General features: G+C 49.4%; 2 protein-coding genes across 8 annotated transcripts in view; one reads left to right on the plus strand and one right to left on the minus strand.

Moving 5' to 3' along the window:
- The first annotated feature begins 1,308 nt into the window (after positions 1-1,308).
- LOC122375206 (venom toxin OcyC11-like) lies at positions 1,309-14,490 on the plus strand. 4 transcript variants are annotated; one of them, XM_043354459.1, is made up of 4 exons: positions 1,391-1,401; positions 13,392-13,538; positions 13,836-13,989; positions 14,258-14,490. In XM_043354459.1, the coding sequence occupies exons 2-4, from the start codon at positions 13,421-13,423 to the stop codon at positions 14,364-14,366; spliced, it is 381 nt and encodes a 126-aa protein (XP_043210394.1). In that variant the 5' UTR covers positions 1,391-1,401; positions 13,392-13,420; the 3' UTR covers positions 14,367-14,490. The 4 variants fall into 4 exon arrangements, 3 of the variants coding, with proteins under 3 accessions (XP_043210395.1, XP_043210394.1, XP_043210393.1); XR_006255359.1 differs by lacking the exon at positions 13,392-13,538 and having other exon boundaries at positions 1,309-1,401; XM_043354460.1 differs by lacking the exon at positions 13,392-13,538 and having other exon boundaries at positions 1,314-1,397.
- Positions 14,491-14,677: 187 nt separating this feature from the next.
- Positions 14,678-17,399, minus strand: part of LOC122375207 (eukaryotic elongation factor 2 kinase-like) — a 41,791-nt gene continuing 39,069 nt past the window's right edge. For all 4 annotated transcript variants that reach the window (XM_043354462.1, XM_043354461.1, XM_043354465.1 and 1 more), the window contains 2 exons: positions 17,018-17,181; positions 14,678-16,394 (listed from right to left, as the gene is read on the minus strand). In XM_043354462.1, coding sequence (XP_043210397.1) covers positions 16,133-16,394; positions 17,018-17,181 — 426 coding nt within the window. In that variant the 3' untranslated portion in view covers positions 14,678-16,132. The remainder of the gene's footprint in view (positions 16,395-17,017; positions 17,182-17,399) is intronic.

A 17,399-nucleotide genomic window follows, 5' to 3' on the forward strand; every position in this document is an offset into this window, starting at 1 on the left:
CTTGCTAGAGCCAGTTCAAAAGCAATATCCTAAGGCAGCAGCTCAAAGGAGGGATCGACACTTGACCAACGCGGCAGCTAGACTGGCCGCTGCGCTCAGAGGACGCGTCTGCCTGCACGCGGCCCATCTGATTGCTTTTCCAGGCTTTCTGGGCCACCGGATATGGTGCCCGAAGCGCCTTCTCAGATCGGTTGGGATAACAACGTAAATCACAAGCCTGTCTAAACACGGGATTCGATTGGGCTATCCGTACCGCGTCCCAACCGATTAACCCGCGCCCCACTGGGGGGGGGGGGCTATTTATAGCCCCCCTCCCGTTTTTCTGCAATAACTTCCAAACCGCTTGACGTATCGACGCCAAACTTTCAGTACCTTCGGCTGCATCAATTTGACACCTTGTGTCAAAATTTGAACTTCGTAGCTACCATAGGTCGGCCGGAAATGACGTCAGAGTGACGTCATGTTCGGCCGATTTCGACGCAAAACATTGAACTACGGCAATCGTTCCCAAGGGCTCAGTTTTTAAGCTAGATCCAATTTCTTTGCATGAGAGGACTCAGAATAGACTGTGCTATCAAACTGCTATGTCGGATTTTCAAAATTTGCAAAATTTTGAAAATTTCATATAATGAAATTCAAAATTTACATTTTTACATTTTTTTCAAAATTTTTTTGACTTTTCGAAAAAACCGGAATATATGTGATAGATAGCGTTATTATGACTAACTCTAGCAAGTTTTAGCTAAATATCTTCAAAAATGGCCAAGTTATACGCATTATTGCAAAAAACTTACAATTATTAATTTTTCAAATCAATTTTTCAGCACGTATTTGACATCGTACGCCAATATCAATAGCACCATCGTGTTCCTGAGCTCAAACTGCATCCAATAGACACCTTTTTTGTTGACAAATTTTAACTTCAAAATTTGACCTTTTCCCATCCAGCAATTCGCTTGGGCTGAACTGTGGCAAGCGTCGGGCAGCTTGGGCTTAGCTTGGGTTTGCCCACTTTGATCAAAACCAATGTATTTTTTACTAGGGCTGAGCTGGGGCATGCCGCAGCTATGCCCACGTGCGGATAGCAGTAGCTCAGCCCGACATCTGCCCGCGCATCCAAAACAGGCTTAACTTGGGCGGAGCGCGGGCTGATCAAGCTGGCTGTGTCCTTCGGCTAACTGGAGTAAAGCCGGAGCTTAGCCACACTTGTTCGGCTGTTCGCGCATGCGCAGTTCTGCGCCAATCATGTGCAGCGTTTGTGACAGTCTGCGCGCTGTGCGACGAAACGACACACCGGTGTTGGGGCATTTGGTGGCTGATGTTTGGGCGCGTGTGACAGCGCGAAGAAGGGATAGTGCTCACTGCTCTTATCAAGTGGACTGGCATGGAGTTTTACGGTAGGTAAGTGTATTGAATGGTGCGCTTGATCGTATGTAAACGTCATGATTTTGACTGAGTTTCACGCCATCAAACATGAAGCTGAATAGCTGTTCAGCCTGGCGACTTATACCCTCGCTCAGAAAAGCTGCATTCCGTGCCTTTATATCTTTGTGAAAAACCAGCACTTCTGACCCAGGAAAATGAAATACAAAACGCAAATATTTATCTACTTATCACCGAGCACGCTCATTCTCTGTCCGCATTTAAAATCAAATGAACATTTTATACGGATCAATGAAAAGTGCTTTTGCAGTATTAATGCATCAATAAGCTATTTTTCAAGCAAACATGCAATGTAAATTAAACCAATTAATCTCTTTTTCAGGTACGTACCATTAGAGCAAATGGTTCCAAAAAATAGAATAGTTATACAAACCAGGACCGGGTGGACGCCGCAGTCGCCCTCGCCAAGTGGTTTAGCGGAAACTGCCTGCTTATTTTGCCAAATTGTCAGGGAACTCAGATTTGTTTTTCAATAGAAAAACACAATTCTAAAGAATAGTGTTTTAACTATTGACAACAAACCTTCGGTTATAATTAAGTAGGTATACCTACATATACGGAAACTACGCCGAAAGCTGGCCGACCACCTACTGCAGATGTGTGTGTGTGTGGAGGAGCCAGACGCCTCCAAAGCTCCCATTCACCACAGGGCCTCGGCTAAGGAATTTTGACTGGTGGGCCACTTGGGCAGCGACATGGACTGACCTTCGTAGCCATAGCCCCCCCCCATTTTCGATTTCTCCCCAGATTTCGGCCACTTTATTCTGCAAAGAACGTCAGGATGGCATTAAAAAATATAAAAAAAAACGGGGCTGGACCCCCCTCCCCCGACTCTTCAGAGAGAGGAGAGAGTAGGGACCCACAACCCTCTCAGTGGTGATACTCCGGCAGTGCACATAAAATCGCATAAGTATGCACAAAATATTGACGCAGATTATAAAACTTTGGACGATAACTTACGGCCGGTCGGATGTTAAAAATCAGCGAGCCCTGAATGGATCGCTCGTCGACTGGTCGGAGATTCGGAAGCGGTCGGGCGGGATCGGGCGTTGTCGGGTGGATCGGGAGGAATTGTGAACAGCACGAGTGCAACTTTATATATAAAGTGGGTTGTAGCAGGAACCCCAAAAGGGGGTTGAAGCAGCAACCCCAACATCTCTGAAAATGATCATTAAGCTTATTGGTGTCGCATGGAAAAGAATTGACTCAAAAGCCCAAGCGCACTGCGCAACCCTAATCTTTTCTTTAAAAAAAACTAAGTTATGTACACTTCTGGTGATCAGTGTCCCAAACTTCAGATTTCTCTTGGGTGTCTGAGTGGAAAATTCTAGCCACCCGAAATGTGAGAGTGGAAAATTATCCATTCTTATTCTTAAGTGTCATCTTCAGCCCAAATGACAAATTTTTGGAACGCTGACTGTGAACGGTTCGAAATTCGTCCGACTGGTCAGATGTGCGACTGCAAGCATCATACCGGTCGTGAAGACGCATAATATCGCTTGCAGACTTCAATCGGCTGGAAGTTGCCGACACTACCTCTAGTTTGACTCTGGCTTATATCGTGTCTATCGGCGAGCCGTCTGAGATCGCTCGCAGGCTTATATCCCCGACCGTCTGAACTGATCTGTTCTTTATTCGTAGTTTTTCTTGTAACCGACTGGTCTGCGGCAGATGCTTATGTGACTGCAACCACTCGATCGATCGGAAAGCTTGCAAGAACTCTCGTAGACCTCGATCGGCTGGAAGCCGCCGACACTATCTGTAATTGACAGAGGCAGACGTCTTTCACGATTATTGCATAAAATTTAAAGCCTCGGTCACACTTCACCGGATTGGACCAACGGACGAGAAACGGACGAGAACTGTCAGCGTCCGGTGATGTCCGTTTGTTTCCGTTGGACGTCCGTTTGTCATCCGTTAATATCCGTTCCATGTCCGGTGGTGTCCGGTTGAGCACACCGGACACCACCGGACAAAGAACGGATATTAACGAATGAGAAACGGACGTCCAACGGAAACGAACGGACATCCCCGGACCCCGGACATCACCGGACGCCGTCTGTTTCTCGTCCATTGGTCCAATCCGGTGAAGTGTGCCACCGAGGTTTAACCTACGGCTGTCTCAAGAAACCGGGAATGGTGATGGTATTAGGCGGGCAACGACGATCAAGTTCTTACTTTTAATAAATGCAACAATGTAGTAGCCAGGGCCTCTGTCTCTGTCTGTATCACAATGTTACCTACGTCGTGATGTAAAATGGGAAAACTTAGATTTTTCGGAAAATTACTGGTGGGCCAAATCTTTGAGGCTGGTGGGCCATTTCGGGTCACTGGTGGGCCATTTGGCCCACCAGTTAACATGTTAGCCGAGGCCCTGATTCACCAGAGTGAAGTTCCTTATAAACGATTGTTTGCTTATTGCTTTATGTCTTATGAGCGATTACTTGCCGTCCTTGCTTTATGCTTTCGGTTGAGTGTTTAACCAAGTATTATGAACGGGGAGGGAGGCTAGCGGGCCTTGTGATTGTTTTATAGTTTTGATGGCGTTTTTTCATGACTCATGCCATATTACTGCTGCAGTTTGCAGTCCACTGTTTCATGTATTTGTGTTTCATTTGACGTGTCTGTAGTCGTTTGAAATATACATTCAATCAAAGTCAACCACTACTTTCCTTTTGCAATGCTCGAGCCTCGATGACCGGTTAACAGAGCATATGAGTGACCGTAACAATTTTAAATATGCATTGAAACCGCACCGAACCTGCTGCAAGTGCATTGGCTGCTCCTTGCTACTTGATCCTGTGTGAAGCAAAAGCAAGATGAAGTCAAGTCGAGGCTTGAGAAAACAGGAGCCGTCACTCGAGCCGAACCCGAGCAAAGCCACAGCAGTTTGCAATGTATAAACCCCATTCACTTCTATGGCTTAAGTCGGGATAGACAGGGCACACAGAGTGGGCTTGCCGGAGTTCAGCCCGCTCGGGCCCAGAGTAATCTCCATTATATAAATGGATTCACTGCTCGGGCTTAAATCGGGCTAACGCCAATCGTCGCTCAACTAGGGCTAAACTACGGCTGTCCGGAGCTCGCAGAGCGGGCATACCTCCGGCAGAGCATGGGCTTTAGTCGGCGTTTTTGTGTCATACGCCGACTTTAGCCCAAGCCCTAGCCGACTTAAGCCCGACTAAAAATCTCGGGCAATCCGCACTTGAGCCTGCTTGGGCCCGGAGCAAAATTGCTGGCTGGGTTTTGACCTGAAAGTGACCTGACCCTAAGCTAAATTTGACTCAAAATGACCTCGAATGACACAGACGACATCAAATCCGAAATCTTTGGCCTAAATGGACCATAAAACATGTGTCACGTGACCGAGGCATGATATAATATTTTCGTGACCTGTGATGACCTGACCTTGACCTGAAAATCAAAGTACAAGTTTGGTACCCTCAGGGTATCTAGAACATCTGTTCACGAGTGTGTGAACCAAAAATGAGCCTGATCGGACCTGTAAGACGGCGGCCAGAGCCCAAAACGTGAACAAGCCAAAATGCTAATAATTTTTACTTTGACCTGACCTGTGACGTCATCGGTGACCTCGAGGTCAATGAAATTAGGTTTCGCTCGACAGTTTTTCCGGGGCTATCAGACGCCGTTTGAATTTTGACGATCGGCCCAGTAGTTTCGGAGTTAGGAGGGGGGGGGCTATGAATAGCCCCCCCCCCCAGTAGGGCGTGTTATACGCAGACCCCAGTGGGGCGCGGGTTAAGCATGCGGTCCGGAAATCCCGAGTCGCCCCTACCGCCGGCCATCGAGGTCCGGTATCGATTGGGACAACCCAAGCCTACCCAACCCGGCAGGGACAAGTCGGGACATCCGGAGCCTATCCCGACCGTCCCCAACCGCATCCCGGACGAATTGCTGGCTGGGAAATGAAGACGTAAAATTTTCAAACTCAATTTTTGGCCATTCTAGACCACGTAGGGAGAACAAAGACCACCATTAGACTCCCCGTGACAAGCTGCATCGAATCGATACCCAATTTATGCAAAAATATTAACTTTTAAATTTGACCTAATTTGACCTGACCTTGACCTAACCCTCACCAGAACGTAGCCTTAGCTGGTCCCAAAGGCTGCCTGACCCACATAATTGCATTTGTCATGTAAAATAGACCATAAAACATGTATCACACGACACTTTCATATTGTGACCCCCAGTGACCTGACCTCTGTGACCTGACCTGGTATCATTGATCTCAGATAGCAAAGTATGTGTTTGACGAACAATATACTATGGATGGTTTTCAATAACTTACCTACCAATTTACTCGATTTCACAACACATTTCTTGCAATGCCTGTGAACGGTGAAAAACCGACCTTTGACCTGACCTGTCACGTCATCGGTTTGATCTAGGTCAATGAAATTTGGTCACAAGGTAGTTCCCGGGTGGGGCTATCGAACGCCGTTTGAATTTTGAAAATCGGCCGGTAAAATTCCGAGATTTTAGAGGGGGCGAAACGCCCCTCCCCCCTACGGGTGGTAGGGTCCGCCGATAGCCCTACGGGGCGCGGGTTAAGCATAAATAGTTACTCTATCCTATCATTTTAAATTTACTATACGACAAAGTAAAATGAATGCGACACCTGCCAGCGATGAGAGTGTAGAAATGTATTGTCAATTTTGAGATATGTCATTTTCTAAAAAAAAAAAAAAAAAACGGCCAAATTACCCTATCCAAGGCTATAGAACTCCAGGTAAGGACACCAGCCGTTTGACCTTGAACGCCGCCGGCCGGCCGATGACGTCATTGGAGGCAAGCCGGCTCGCCGGACACATAAGGCGAATGCATAACGGAGGGGCGTTGGAACGTTGCGGGAGCCGGGGAGATATTTTAATGTGGTTGCATACCACCATTGTTATGTTGATTGATCTGCAGATTGCATTCTTTTAAACCTCGATGCATCCTAGGCCTGGATGGTGCGTACATTCGTGGAACGATCACCCCTCCCGACGTCCGTGGTCGAAGCTGTCTATGTATCTAAAGACACTAAGACGGGTGCAATAACGGCGACTCGATCCCGTCTGGCGAATCTAGAGGGGTCGTAAGGACCCAGGCCGAATCTTACCGTCTATTTTTAGGGAAAAGGGGTGGGTGAATTGACAACCGATGGTTTAAGAGATGATGAGAAGGGATCCCATCGTCGATTGTTGTTTGACAGACAACACATGTTGCACTGGGCGTATAACCATCAGAGTAGCATATTTACGTCTGGACAACGAGTTGCGTTGGAGAGGCCGGAAATAGTGGCGATTTCAGGACCGCAAGAATGGACCGTCATTGGAATGATTCTTTTTTAAACCGTGCACTGTTTTCGGCCGGAATTTAATAGTTACTACAAAATATTTTGTAATTACGTTTCCACCAAGAATGAATGCCATCAGGGCTAAATTTTTAATACTATTGCATTTTGTCAAGAAGCATATAGTGCTGTTATATTGCAGTTTTAGCGCGTTTGTTACAAAATATGAAGCGAATAAGCGTCAGTGTAATTCATCAACATTGCCAGAAGTTAACTTGAGGCTTGAGGGAAAGCTATGCTAATTGCTCTTGTTTAATGTTTATCCACTAAAATTTATTAAATATTTTGATTTTTGTATTACAAAAGGAGAGGGAACTATTTCATTTGTGCCTTCATGTCAGAATTGAAGGTGGATCATTAAATTTTCAACGCAGTTTACAAACAAGCATTTGGTCTTTCTCGTTTATAAGCAGTGGCTAAGAAAAGGTTGATCAATCCTGAAGTTCAGTCATCGTACCTCAACTTAGCAGCAAGATCCCCCAAGGACAGAGGATATATTGTATACATGTCCTGTAAATCAAAACAAACAAGCATTTGGTCTTTCTCGTATATAAGCAGTGGCTAAGAAAAGGTTGATCAATCCTGAAGTTCAGTCATCATACCTCAACTTGGCAGCAAGATCCCCCAAGGACAGAGGATATATTGTAAACCTGTCCTGTTAATCAAAACATTTTTGTGCCTTCAAAGGCTTAAGTTATCTGTGGTGTGTTCGGAGTTAGGCTATATGGCCGTTTTTGTTGTATGTTTATGTGGAGATTGAATATAACTGTGACCCTGTGCTTGTTTGTATACTTACGGTCAAACAGGGAACAGCACATTCACATAACATACTCACCTAGCACCTAACTCATAGCTGTACCCTGCAGGATCTGTACTTGTTCATGTCTCGAGCATTAAAGGGACTATCCCACCTTCTAAAATGTTGTTAAAACCAGTTAAATTGTGCCCGACTTTATAGATTGGATGACCAGGAACACGGTTCTGGCATTTATTTTTCATTAAACATCTTAGGCTTCCCATATTCCAAACACAAACTTTCAAATATGTGACGTCACAGCCCAAAATTACCTCCTTCCCCAGGCCACATAACTGTCATAAAGCTGATTCTTTTTACTCTGTAGGCACCACAACAAAGTTCAGACCAAGTTTTAAGCGATTTTTCAACGAACAAACCCATTTAAATCAGAATGACTAAACGAGGTGACGTCACACTAACGGTCGCTCCATGTTGAAGATAGGGCCTTGTACAAGGCCCATTTTCAAATGAAGGGAACGAATTTCTTCAACACCAAGAGGCCACGGGGGTTGCAACCTAGATAGATAGTGGTTTCTGAACCTCGCCGCAAACTTGGCTATCTCAACTCAAACCCCATGTTAAAGGTGGGATAGTCCCTTTAACAAAGCACTAAAGTAGCTTAGTAATCATTTCCCACATTTTCTGAGCATCTAACATGACGTACAGCAGTGCAGCGCAGCTTCAGAGAAGAAACACTTTAAATGCACAGACTCACACCAGCCACCCAATGAGCCAGTTCTCAGTTGACTGTTTCCCTGGACACAGCTTGGCAATGTGAGCTAACTTTTGGCAAGTTGAAGGTTAGCAGGTAAGATTGAGTTAGGGTGAGTACCTACCTATAACTGGGTGCTACTGCCATGCAGGTCTTGGGTAGGCTGCAAATATGTGTGATGATTGAGGTTAGGTCAGCTGTCAGGTTAGTCAGGTTCAGGTATGCTCATTGCTCAGGTCACATTTTTATGGACATTTGGCAAATTAAAAAACTAACAATCTGATCTAAGCTAGCCCGACTAAACATACACAACTACTGACTATAGGAACTGAGCACCTACCTACTTGTGCCTACATCTCATACCATGTCAAAGTAGAGTTCCTTGGTGGAAGATTACCCTCAGTACTTTTTATCCCAGCCCTGTGAAGAAAACTAATACTTCTAAGCTCTGAGTCACTGCTGGCCATCCACAGGAAGAAACGCTGAGACTGAGAGCTTTGCCATTGTATATTGGACCAATAATGACTATCACGAATGACTATGAACACATAATATGATCACATCGTTGCATGGATTGTCACATTTACAATTTTACTACAATCCTTTTTTCAAGGAATACAGTGATGATGATTAACATCAAAATCAACATAAAGTGGATTTAGTGATCCAAGCTGTCTCCTCCAGTAGCAATGGAATGATCGCATGTTTCATTTGCCAGACACTGAGTATCTGATGGACATTACAATCTGCATAGCATCTAAGCATAGTAAAACTGCCCAAGTCCATTCATTCTAGATTTTACTTAATAGTTAGCACTAATTTATCTTGCTGTTGTAAGTTATCATTCAATATTCATACCAATACATCAATATGTGCTCGTCAGTCAACATTTTCTGGCATGATCCTGCTCAGCATGCTCTTCAGTATTGCTCCAAGGTCTGCAAAATTTTAGCTTGTTTTTGGACAATAAGCTCTTTTAATTTTACTTTTTCTTGCTGATATATGAGCCCGATCAACTTGCGTTTATCAACCAAAATTTCATAACTTGTTCAACTTGATATTGATATCACTCAGTAGTCAGGACCTCTGTCAGCCTCCTGGATACTTCAGATTGTTTTCAGTCAACATGCTTCTTAAATATGATATAAGTCAATCTTAAGGGATTCAAAACATCCAACAAAACGACGTACAAGAGCAAGAAAACCACCAGATAAACTAAAAAATGGCCTTGGAACAGAGCCAAGTGGTGCTCCATTTGTTTGTTTACAATGATTGTAGTGCTGATGTATTTTTAGGACTCTGAACGTCGGCTTATAAAAAAATGAAACGTTTTTACAAAAGTTGTAAGGCAAGTAATATTTATCTGAAAGAACTAAAATATTCAAAAGCCAAACACTATGAAATACATGAATCGGAACGAAAAAGTAACCCAAAAATCCAGCCTAATCACCGGCTCCTAAAACTGCAACACAATCAGCACTTTTCCCCGCAACTCGTTGTCCAGACGTAAATATGCATCAGAGGGTTCCATGACAACTGAACCAGTGACAACTGAACCAGGACAACTGAACCAGTGACAACTGAACCAGGGACAACTGAACCAGTGACAGCTGAACCAGGGACAACTGAACAAGTGACAACTGAACCAGGGACAACTGAACCAGGGACAACTGAACCAGTGACAACTGAACCAGTGACAACTGAACCAGGGACAACTGAACCAGTGACAACTGAACCAGTAGACAACGGAACCAGTGGACAACTGAACCAGTGGACAACTGAACCAGTAGACAACTGAGCCAGTGACAACTGAACCAGTGACAACTGAACCAGTGACAGCTGAACCAGTGACAACTGAACCAGTGACAACTGAACCAGTATGACAACTGAACCAGTGACAACTGAACCAGTGGACAACTGAACCAGTGGACAACTGAACCAATAGACAACTGAACCAGTGACAACTGAACCAGTGACAACTGAACCAGTGACAACTGAACCAGTGACAACTGAACCAGTGACAACTGAACCAGTGGACAACTGAACCAGTGACAACTGAACCAGTGACAACTGAACCAGTGACAACTGAACCAGTGACAACTGAACCAGTGACAACTGAACCACTAACCAGTAACCAGCAAGCAATTTTACTCCGGGCCCAAGCAGGCTGAAGTGCGGCTTGCCCGAGATTTTTAGTCGGGCTAAAGTCGGCTAGCGCTTGGACTAGTCGGCTAGCGCTTGGGCTAAAGACTAAAGTCGGCGTATGACACAAAAAACGCCGACTAAAGCCCATGCTCTGCCGGAGGTATGCCCTCTGGGCCTCTCGGCGAGCTCAGGACAGCCGTTGTTTAGCCCTAGTTGTGCGACGTTTGGCGTAAGCCCGATGTAAGCCCGAGCAGTGAGCCAGTGAATCCATTTATATACCGGAGATTCCTCTGGGCCCAGGCGGGCTGAACTCTGCCAAGCCCACGTTGCGTGCCCTGTCTGTCCCGAGTTAGGCCATCAAAGTGAATATCATTTATACGTTGCTAACTATTCGGGCGTCCCAGGTGGGCGTAACGGTTGCCACACCAGTTCGCGACCACCAGGCTAGCTGTCAGCCCTGTCAGCCGTCGTACGGCTCTCGGACGGACACTCTAATAGATCGGACACAGATCAATTGGCAGACCGGCAGATTGACACAGACCGTCCGTCCAGCCACCCGCTACCTTATACCTATACAGCGCAGTACGACATTGGTTGTCCACTGGTTCAGTTGTCCGCTGGCTCAGTTGTCCGCTGGTTCAGTTGTCCGCTGGTTCAGTTGTCCACTGGACACTGGTTCAGTTGTCACTGGTTCAGTTGTCACTGGTTCAGTTGTCACTGGTTCAGTTGTCACTGGTTCAGTTGTCACTGGTTCAGTTGTCATACTGGTTCAGTTGTCACTGGTTCAGTTGTCGCTGCTTCAGTTGTCACTGGTTCAGTTGTCACTGACTCAGTTGTCACTGGTTCAGTTGTCACTGGTTCAGTTGTCTACTGGTTCAGTTGTCCACTGGTTCAGTTGTCCACTGGTTCAGTTGTCCACTGGTTCAGTTGTCACTGGTTCAGTTGTCCCTGGTTCAGTTGTCACTGGTTCAGTTGTCACTGGTTCAGTTGTCGCTGGTTCAGTTGTCACTGGTTCAGTTGTCGCTGGTTCAGTTGTCACTGGCTCAGTTGTCACTGGTTCAGTTGTCCCTGGTTCAGTTTTACTGGTTCAGTTGTCCCTGGTTCAGTTGTCACTGGTTCAGTTGTCTGCCTACCGCATCAGAGTAATGCCTGAACGTAGGCAAGCATAATTGGTCTGTCAAATTGTTCAGGAATATAAAATCTAATGGAGATCATTGAGGATATGATCTCTACATTACGGGAATTCACTAATTACTACGGCCCATAGGGGCACCGCCGGAGCTGTTATTTTACCATCGGTCCCAGGCAACTCCAGGGAGCTGCAGTACCCGGCGGCCAAAGCGGCCACCTCGTCGACTCGCAGGTCCTGTGGGATTCCGTGGACCCTGATGCTTCAGTGCTTCACCCACAGAAGCACGGGTATAGCAGTAGGATGTGGGCCGTTAGGTGTCTGTCCGCCTCTTCATTGTAGGTACAACGTATACAGCGCCTGGTCCCGCCGAAGCTCGGTATCGACCGTGACTTATTCACAACTGGCTGATCCAGGAAGCGGTCTTGGTCACTGCGGGGGCTTACCCCAAAAAGGTTTCTCCGAATTAATTTAAAAGCCCCTGATTTTGATTCATTGCGCACTGCTGTGCTGTGCAGTGTGATTAACCAACATTTCCTCAGAAAAGTTGTGAAGTTTTCTTTTATTCTCGAAAAGCGATTTCGGGCGCTGCCCCGGAATTGTGGGGGAAGACATTTGCCCCAAATGCCTTCCCCTGGATCCGCCAGTGGGTTGCCACACCCCGAGCTTGACTAAAAACGTCTTCAAACCCCACCAGAAACCGATGGTAAGGTGAATTTAAATCCAATAACTCATCTCTGTCTGCCCGCCTAAACATACTACACAGTTGACAGTACACATGGTACGGCACCCGGCCCTGTCGGAGTTTTGAGCTGACATTTTCGGCTTTCCCCATCCCAAGCTCCATTAGAAACGTCCTCCATCCCCACCCGATTGCTGATGTCAATTCAAATTCAATACCTCATCTCTGTCTGCCCGCCCATAACCCATTCATTGCACACCGTTCAGCGCCCGGTCCCGCCAGAAGTATCCTAGCGCGCTGAGCAGTTGCCTCCAGCCGCGTCATCGCGAGGCCCCGCGCGGCCCATAACTGAATACATTGCGCGAATAGCCGTGTCGCCCCCCTGACCCTATCCCCTACGTCGGCTCGCGTCATCCGAGCGTTCTAGTTTTTTTTTTGTGGTTGTAACCGTTCAAACATGTGGAATGATCTTGGTCCCATGCAGTACATACAGTAGGTGTCGAGGTCACGTGAAAGTCAGGTCAAAGTCATTGACTTATGGTGATATTGGTTCAATTTTTCGATTTTTACATGTTTCTATAGTATAGTTTTTGGAGTTGAACCTGTTACCCTAGACCCTAGATTTGCCCTAAATTTCGAGCTTACCATCCATTTGAACATTTACTAAGTAGTTTTGGGGCCTTCGTAACATGCCACGAAGCTGTCAGAGGCGGTTGATGCGTACTACGAATGCCCGGTAGGACAGCTACTGGTTGACCTGACCTGAGCTGACCCGACCTGGCCTAAAGACATCATCTGTTATCAAAAATATCATGATATTTACTCGTGATCAGCTCCCTGAAAAAACCATAGACGCCACAAATCACGACGTACTAACAGGTCGAATGATCGGGAAATGTTGACGTAAAACTCGACTGAAGGTCCTCCGAGGCCCCCCTGTGCCATTTCCACAACATTCGCTCCCTCCCCAGTCCCCAGAAGAGGCACCCCCTGCAGGTGTCGGCGAGCTGAGGTCATGAGGTCATTATAGGTCCGCCCGTCACTGTCACCGCTCCAAGTGTCAGCGGTCAGTTGGGAGGGCGGCGGTGACAGTGCCGCTCGGACGGCGATACGATACACTTCCAGTACAGTCGGTCCATACCTGCCGGTCCCCAATGGCCGCCCACCGCTGCTGTACCGGCCCCCTGCCGCTGCTGCTGCTGGGGCTGCTGCTCTCATGGGTGCCGCTCTGCCACGGAGCAGCCTGGACTCGACCGGCCACCGTCCATCCCGGTACGTAGGACGCTCCGTCCCCACCTAGCTGTGCCTAGAGGCGAGGTGCAATTTACGCCAACCACTCCACCCGAGCCGTTAGGGGGTGTTAGGTCCCCTCCCTCCCCTTCCTCCCTTTGACCTTGTTTTGACCCTTGGTCAAATCAAGGAACACTAGAGGTAAGGTTTCTAATGACATGTCGAGTGTCGAATGTCCCCGCTCTGTCCCAAAGTGCTCCGATAGGACTAGCCTAGTCCGTCTAGTCGCATTCATCCACCGACGGTGACCCCCCCCCCCCCCCCACGGCTCCTCCGCAGGCCGGGAGGGCGAGTGCTATGTCTCGGAGGACGATGTGGACGTACCTGGCGGGATCTACCTGAAGCCGGGTCAGGACTACTACCGCTCTCCGGCCGCCTGTGAGGTCTTCAAGTGCAGAGAGTCCTCCAGAGGTCTGGAGCTCAGCTTTTCCTCGTGAGTCGCTGGGATGTTCCACAGCTGCTCAGTTCGTATGGAGATATTGTTCATTGAACTTACTCAATCCTTTGTCTATTTACTCAATGCCGAGTATGTACGAACGGGTGACACCTTCCAATATGTAGTTGAACGGTCGTACCTATGACAGCAGGCAGTGTTTCCTGCGCTATGCACTGGTGAGGCCATCCGACGTTGAGAAAAAAGTAGCTACTTAATTCGGTTGGTAGCATTGAAAACAATTTAAGTGTTTTCTGTGCTATTTCAGGTGCGGTGTGCTCATCCCTTCCGAGGGGTGTACGCTGGTATCCGATGATTCCGTCAACTACCCGCACTGCTGCCCCGAGATCCGGTGCACCGGATCTCGGCGGTGCTAGCTGAGCTAGCACCGCGGTGCTAGCTCGGCTCCGAGATCGGCGCTGGGTATGGACTGTCGTGTGGCCGCTGGTTACGTGATGTCCGTCTTGACACCAGGGTGGTCAATACACGAGTTCGGAGGCGTCTCGATAGTGTTTGGGACCAACCGGCCACACCAATACTCACGGCCGTCGTGGATCTGGATGGCGCGCGATCTAGCGAGTGTTTGTCGCTATTCTCGTTTTCCCGTTCACCCGAGAACACACCAGAGGCCACTCCAGGCTACATCACGACTCCCGCTCCACGACTCCACCCCAACAGACACAGCAGCTACACTTGAGATGTCTTTATTTTTCAGCGCGCGTGGCGCTGGCGACCACTGTGCGCCGAGCAGCACGGACCACTGTGCGCCGGGGGCCCGCCCCGCGGCCCGGGGGCGTCCCACCCGGCACCCGGCACAGTACACACATATGGAGAGCACACAGTTCACACACAGTTCACACACACAGCCCGGGGCGACTGCGTAAGTCGCCGGTACACCAGGGTCGCACTGACACCGCCGACACCACACGAGCCGGGCGTCCCGGCACACCGTAAAACACTGCCGACGTAGATCTGAGGTTACTGCATGTACTGGGTTAGTCGCCTATGCACTGGGTCCGGCCCGCCGCACAGGGCCATTCGTCGTCGTTACTTTGTACAGGTAAAACGCGCCACTGCGGGTAACTCGCGTACTGACGGCGACCTGCTCATACTATAGGTAGCGCCCATATCGTAACGTTTTAGCATAAGTAACGTGCTGCGAGCTGATACAAATAATTAAAAACGCAAAACACCAATCCCCGAGCGTAAGTCGCCAAGCGTCGGACCCACGTGCCCCCGGTTGGCCGCTGTGGGCCGGCGGTGGGCACCGTATGGTCCGGTTCTCCATATCTACAGCGTACAGCCCAGACGGAAACTACTCGAGCCCTGCACCTCTATCACACTCGGCGCGACCGGCCGCAGTCAGTTACACACACAGACGGAGAGCGATATACCGGGGCGACACTGCTCGTGCCGACACGTCCGGCCTCACACCGTATAATTGTAATATCTACTCTCTGATCACCATATACAGTCTCTGACACCACAGACACACCATAGACAGCAGTCTCTGACACTATATGTAGTCAGTCTCTGGCACCACATACTACCATAGACAGCAGTCTCTGACCAACACAGCCGCCTCAATAACACCTCAGTCCCCGCACACGCAGACAGACCCCGGCCGTCCAGCCGTCCACCACTACACCGTACGCCGGCGACCCGGCCCGGCTGGTCGTTGAACTTTTTTTGTACATTTTACACTGACTGTCTGACCTGAGGGGCGGCGGTCAGTCGAACACAGCAATATCACGGCAGGGCGAGGCGGCGGCGCGGCGCGACTACAACGGCGCGCCGCCGCCGCCGAGCGCCCGGACTATGTACACAGCCCAGTGGAACACATCAACACACACCACACACACCGTCACACGGGGGCAGCGGGAGCGGGGCGGGCCGCTGGGACCCCGGCGGCCCGTCAGAGGCATAGCGACACGTCTGTACACACCGAGGAGCAGGAACCACTGCAGGAGGACGGCGGACGTCCACCGCTCCTGAGGACGACCCTCCCGCTCTCTCCCCTAATCCTCTCCCTCCCCCTCGGCCAGTGCCCAGCACTCCCCACTTCTCTCTCTCCTCTCTCCCCTATTCCTCTCCCTCGCCGTCTCCCTCGGCTAGTGCCCAGCACTCCCCACTCCTCTCTCCCCTATTCCTCTCCCTCGCCCTCTCCCTCGGCTAGCGCCCAGCACTCCTCGGCCTCCATGAAGTAGCGGTTGGCGGCGCGCCCCTTCATGGCCGCCGAGGCCTTCTCGGCGGCGCTGTTGAACACCTCGGCGGCGCGCGAGTAGTCGGGCTCGAGGCGCGGCCCGCCGGCCTTCAGCATCTCGGCGCAGCGGCCCATCAGCAGGTAGGTGGGGTCCTCGGCCACGGCGCTCTCGTCCACGTCCGTGTCCGCCGCCAGAGCGTACCTGAGATAGTCAGAGGGACAGGTATATCAGTCACAGAGCCGCCAGAGCGTACCTGTGGTAGGCAGAGGCACAGGTATATCAGTCACAGGGCTGCCAGAGCGAACCTGTGATAGAGAGACATACGTATAGGAGATACAGAAACTACAGACATGGTACTTGTGATACACACAGATAGACACAGTCAGAAAAATTGCAATAGCCAGCAAATAGACGGAAACGCAACACACGCAGTCTGCATCGCTCACGAGTATATGGCTCTATTCTAGTCTCCCTCTCCATAACTTCTCTGTCCCCTTTTTTGGCCCATACGTGAACCACTCTTGACCCGTGGAAGGGCGCTCACCAGTGGACGGCCCTGCTCCCGTCTCCCTGCCCACTTTCCTGCAATCTCCGCACTCACCAGTGGACGGCCCTGCTCCAGTCTCACTCTCCCTCCCCACTCCCCTGCAATCTCCCCACTCACCAGTATCGGCCCTGTTCCAGTCTCCCACACTAATCCCCTGTCCCACACTCACCAGTGTACAGTCCTGATCCAGTCTCCCTGCCCACTCCCCTGTCCCACACTCACCAGTGGACGGCCCTGTTCCAGTCTCCCACACTACTCCCCTGTTCTCCGCACTCACCAGTGGACGGCCCTGTTCCAGTCGATATCCTTCTCGCCGGCCGGCAGGTAGGTGCCCAGCTCGTAGCTGCGCGCCAGATCCACCATGGCGGCCCGGTCGCCGGCCTGCGCGGCCCGCTCCAGCAGCGAGATGCCGCGCCGCCGAGTCTCCGCGCTGTCCTCCAGCTGGGGGCACCGGGGAACAGGGGTCAGGGGAGGTCTGCCGGTAGGGGAGCGGAGCTGGAGCAGGCTTTCAACGTGGTGGTACATCATTTAACACACACCACGACAAAACATGGAAAACACCAAAACGGACCTAAGCGAACTGATAGAATATGCTTAGAGATCAAAACAATTAGTTTTATTTTAACTAGCGAACCATAGAACTAGAAACAGCCCAGCAA

Source organism: Amphibalanus amphitrite, unplaced genomic scaffold, assembly GCF_019059575.1.
Source record: "Amphibalanus amphitrite isolate SeventyFive unplaced genomic scaffold, NRLGWU_Aamphi_draft 001795F_arrow, whole genome shotgun sequence".
In the NCBI taxonomy this organism is placed as follows: domain Eukaryota; kingdom Metazoa; phylum Arthropoda; class Thecostraca; order Balanomorpha; family Balanidae; genus Amphibalanus; species Amphibalanus amphitrite.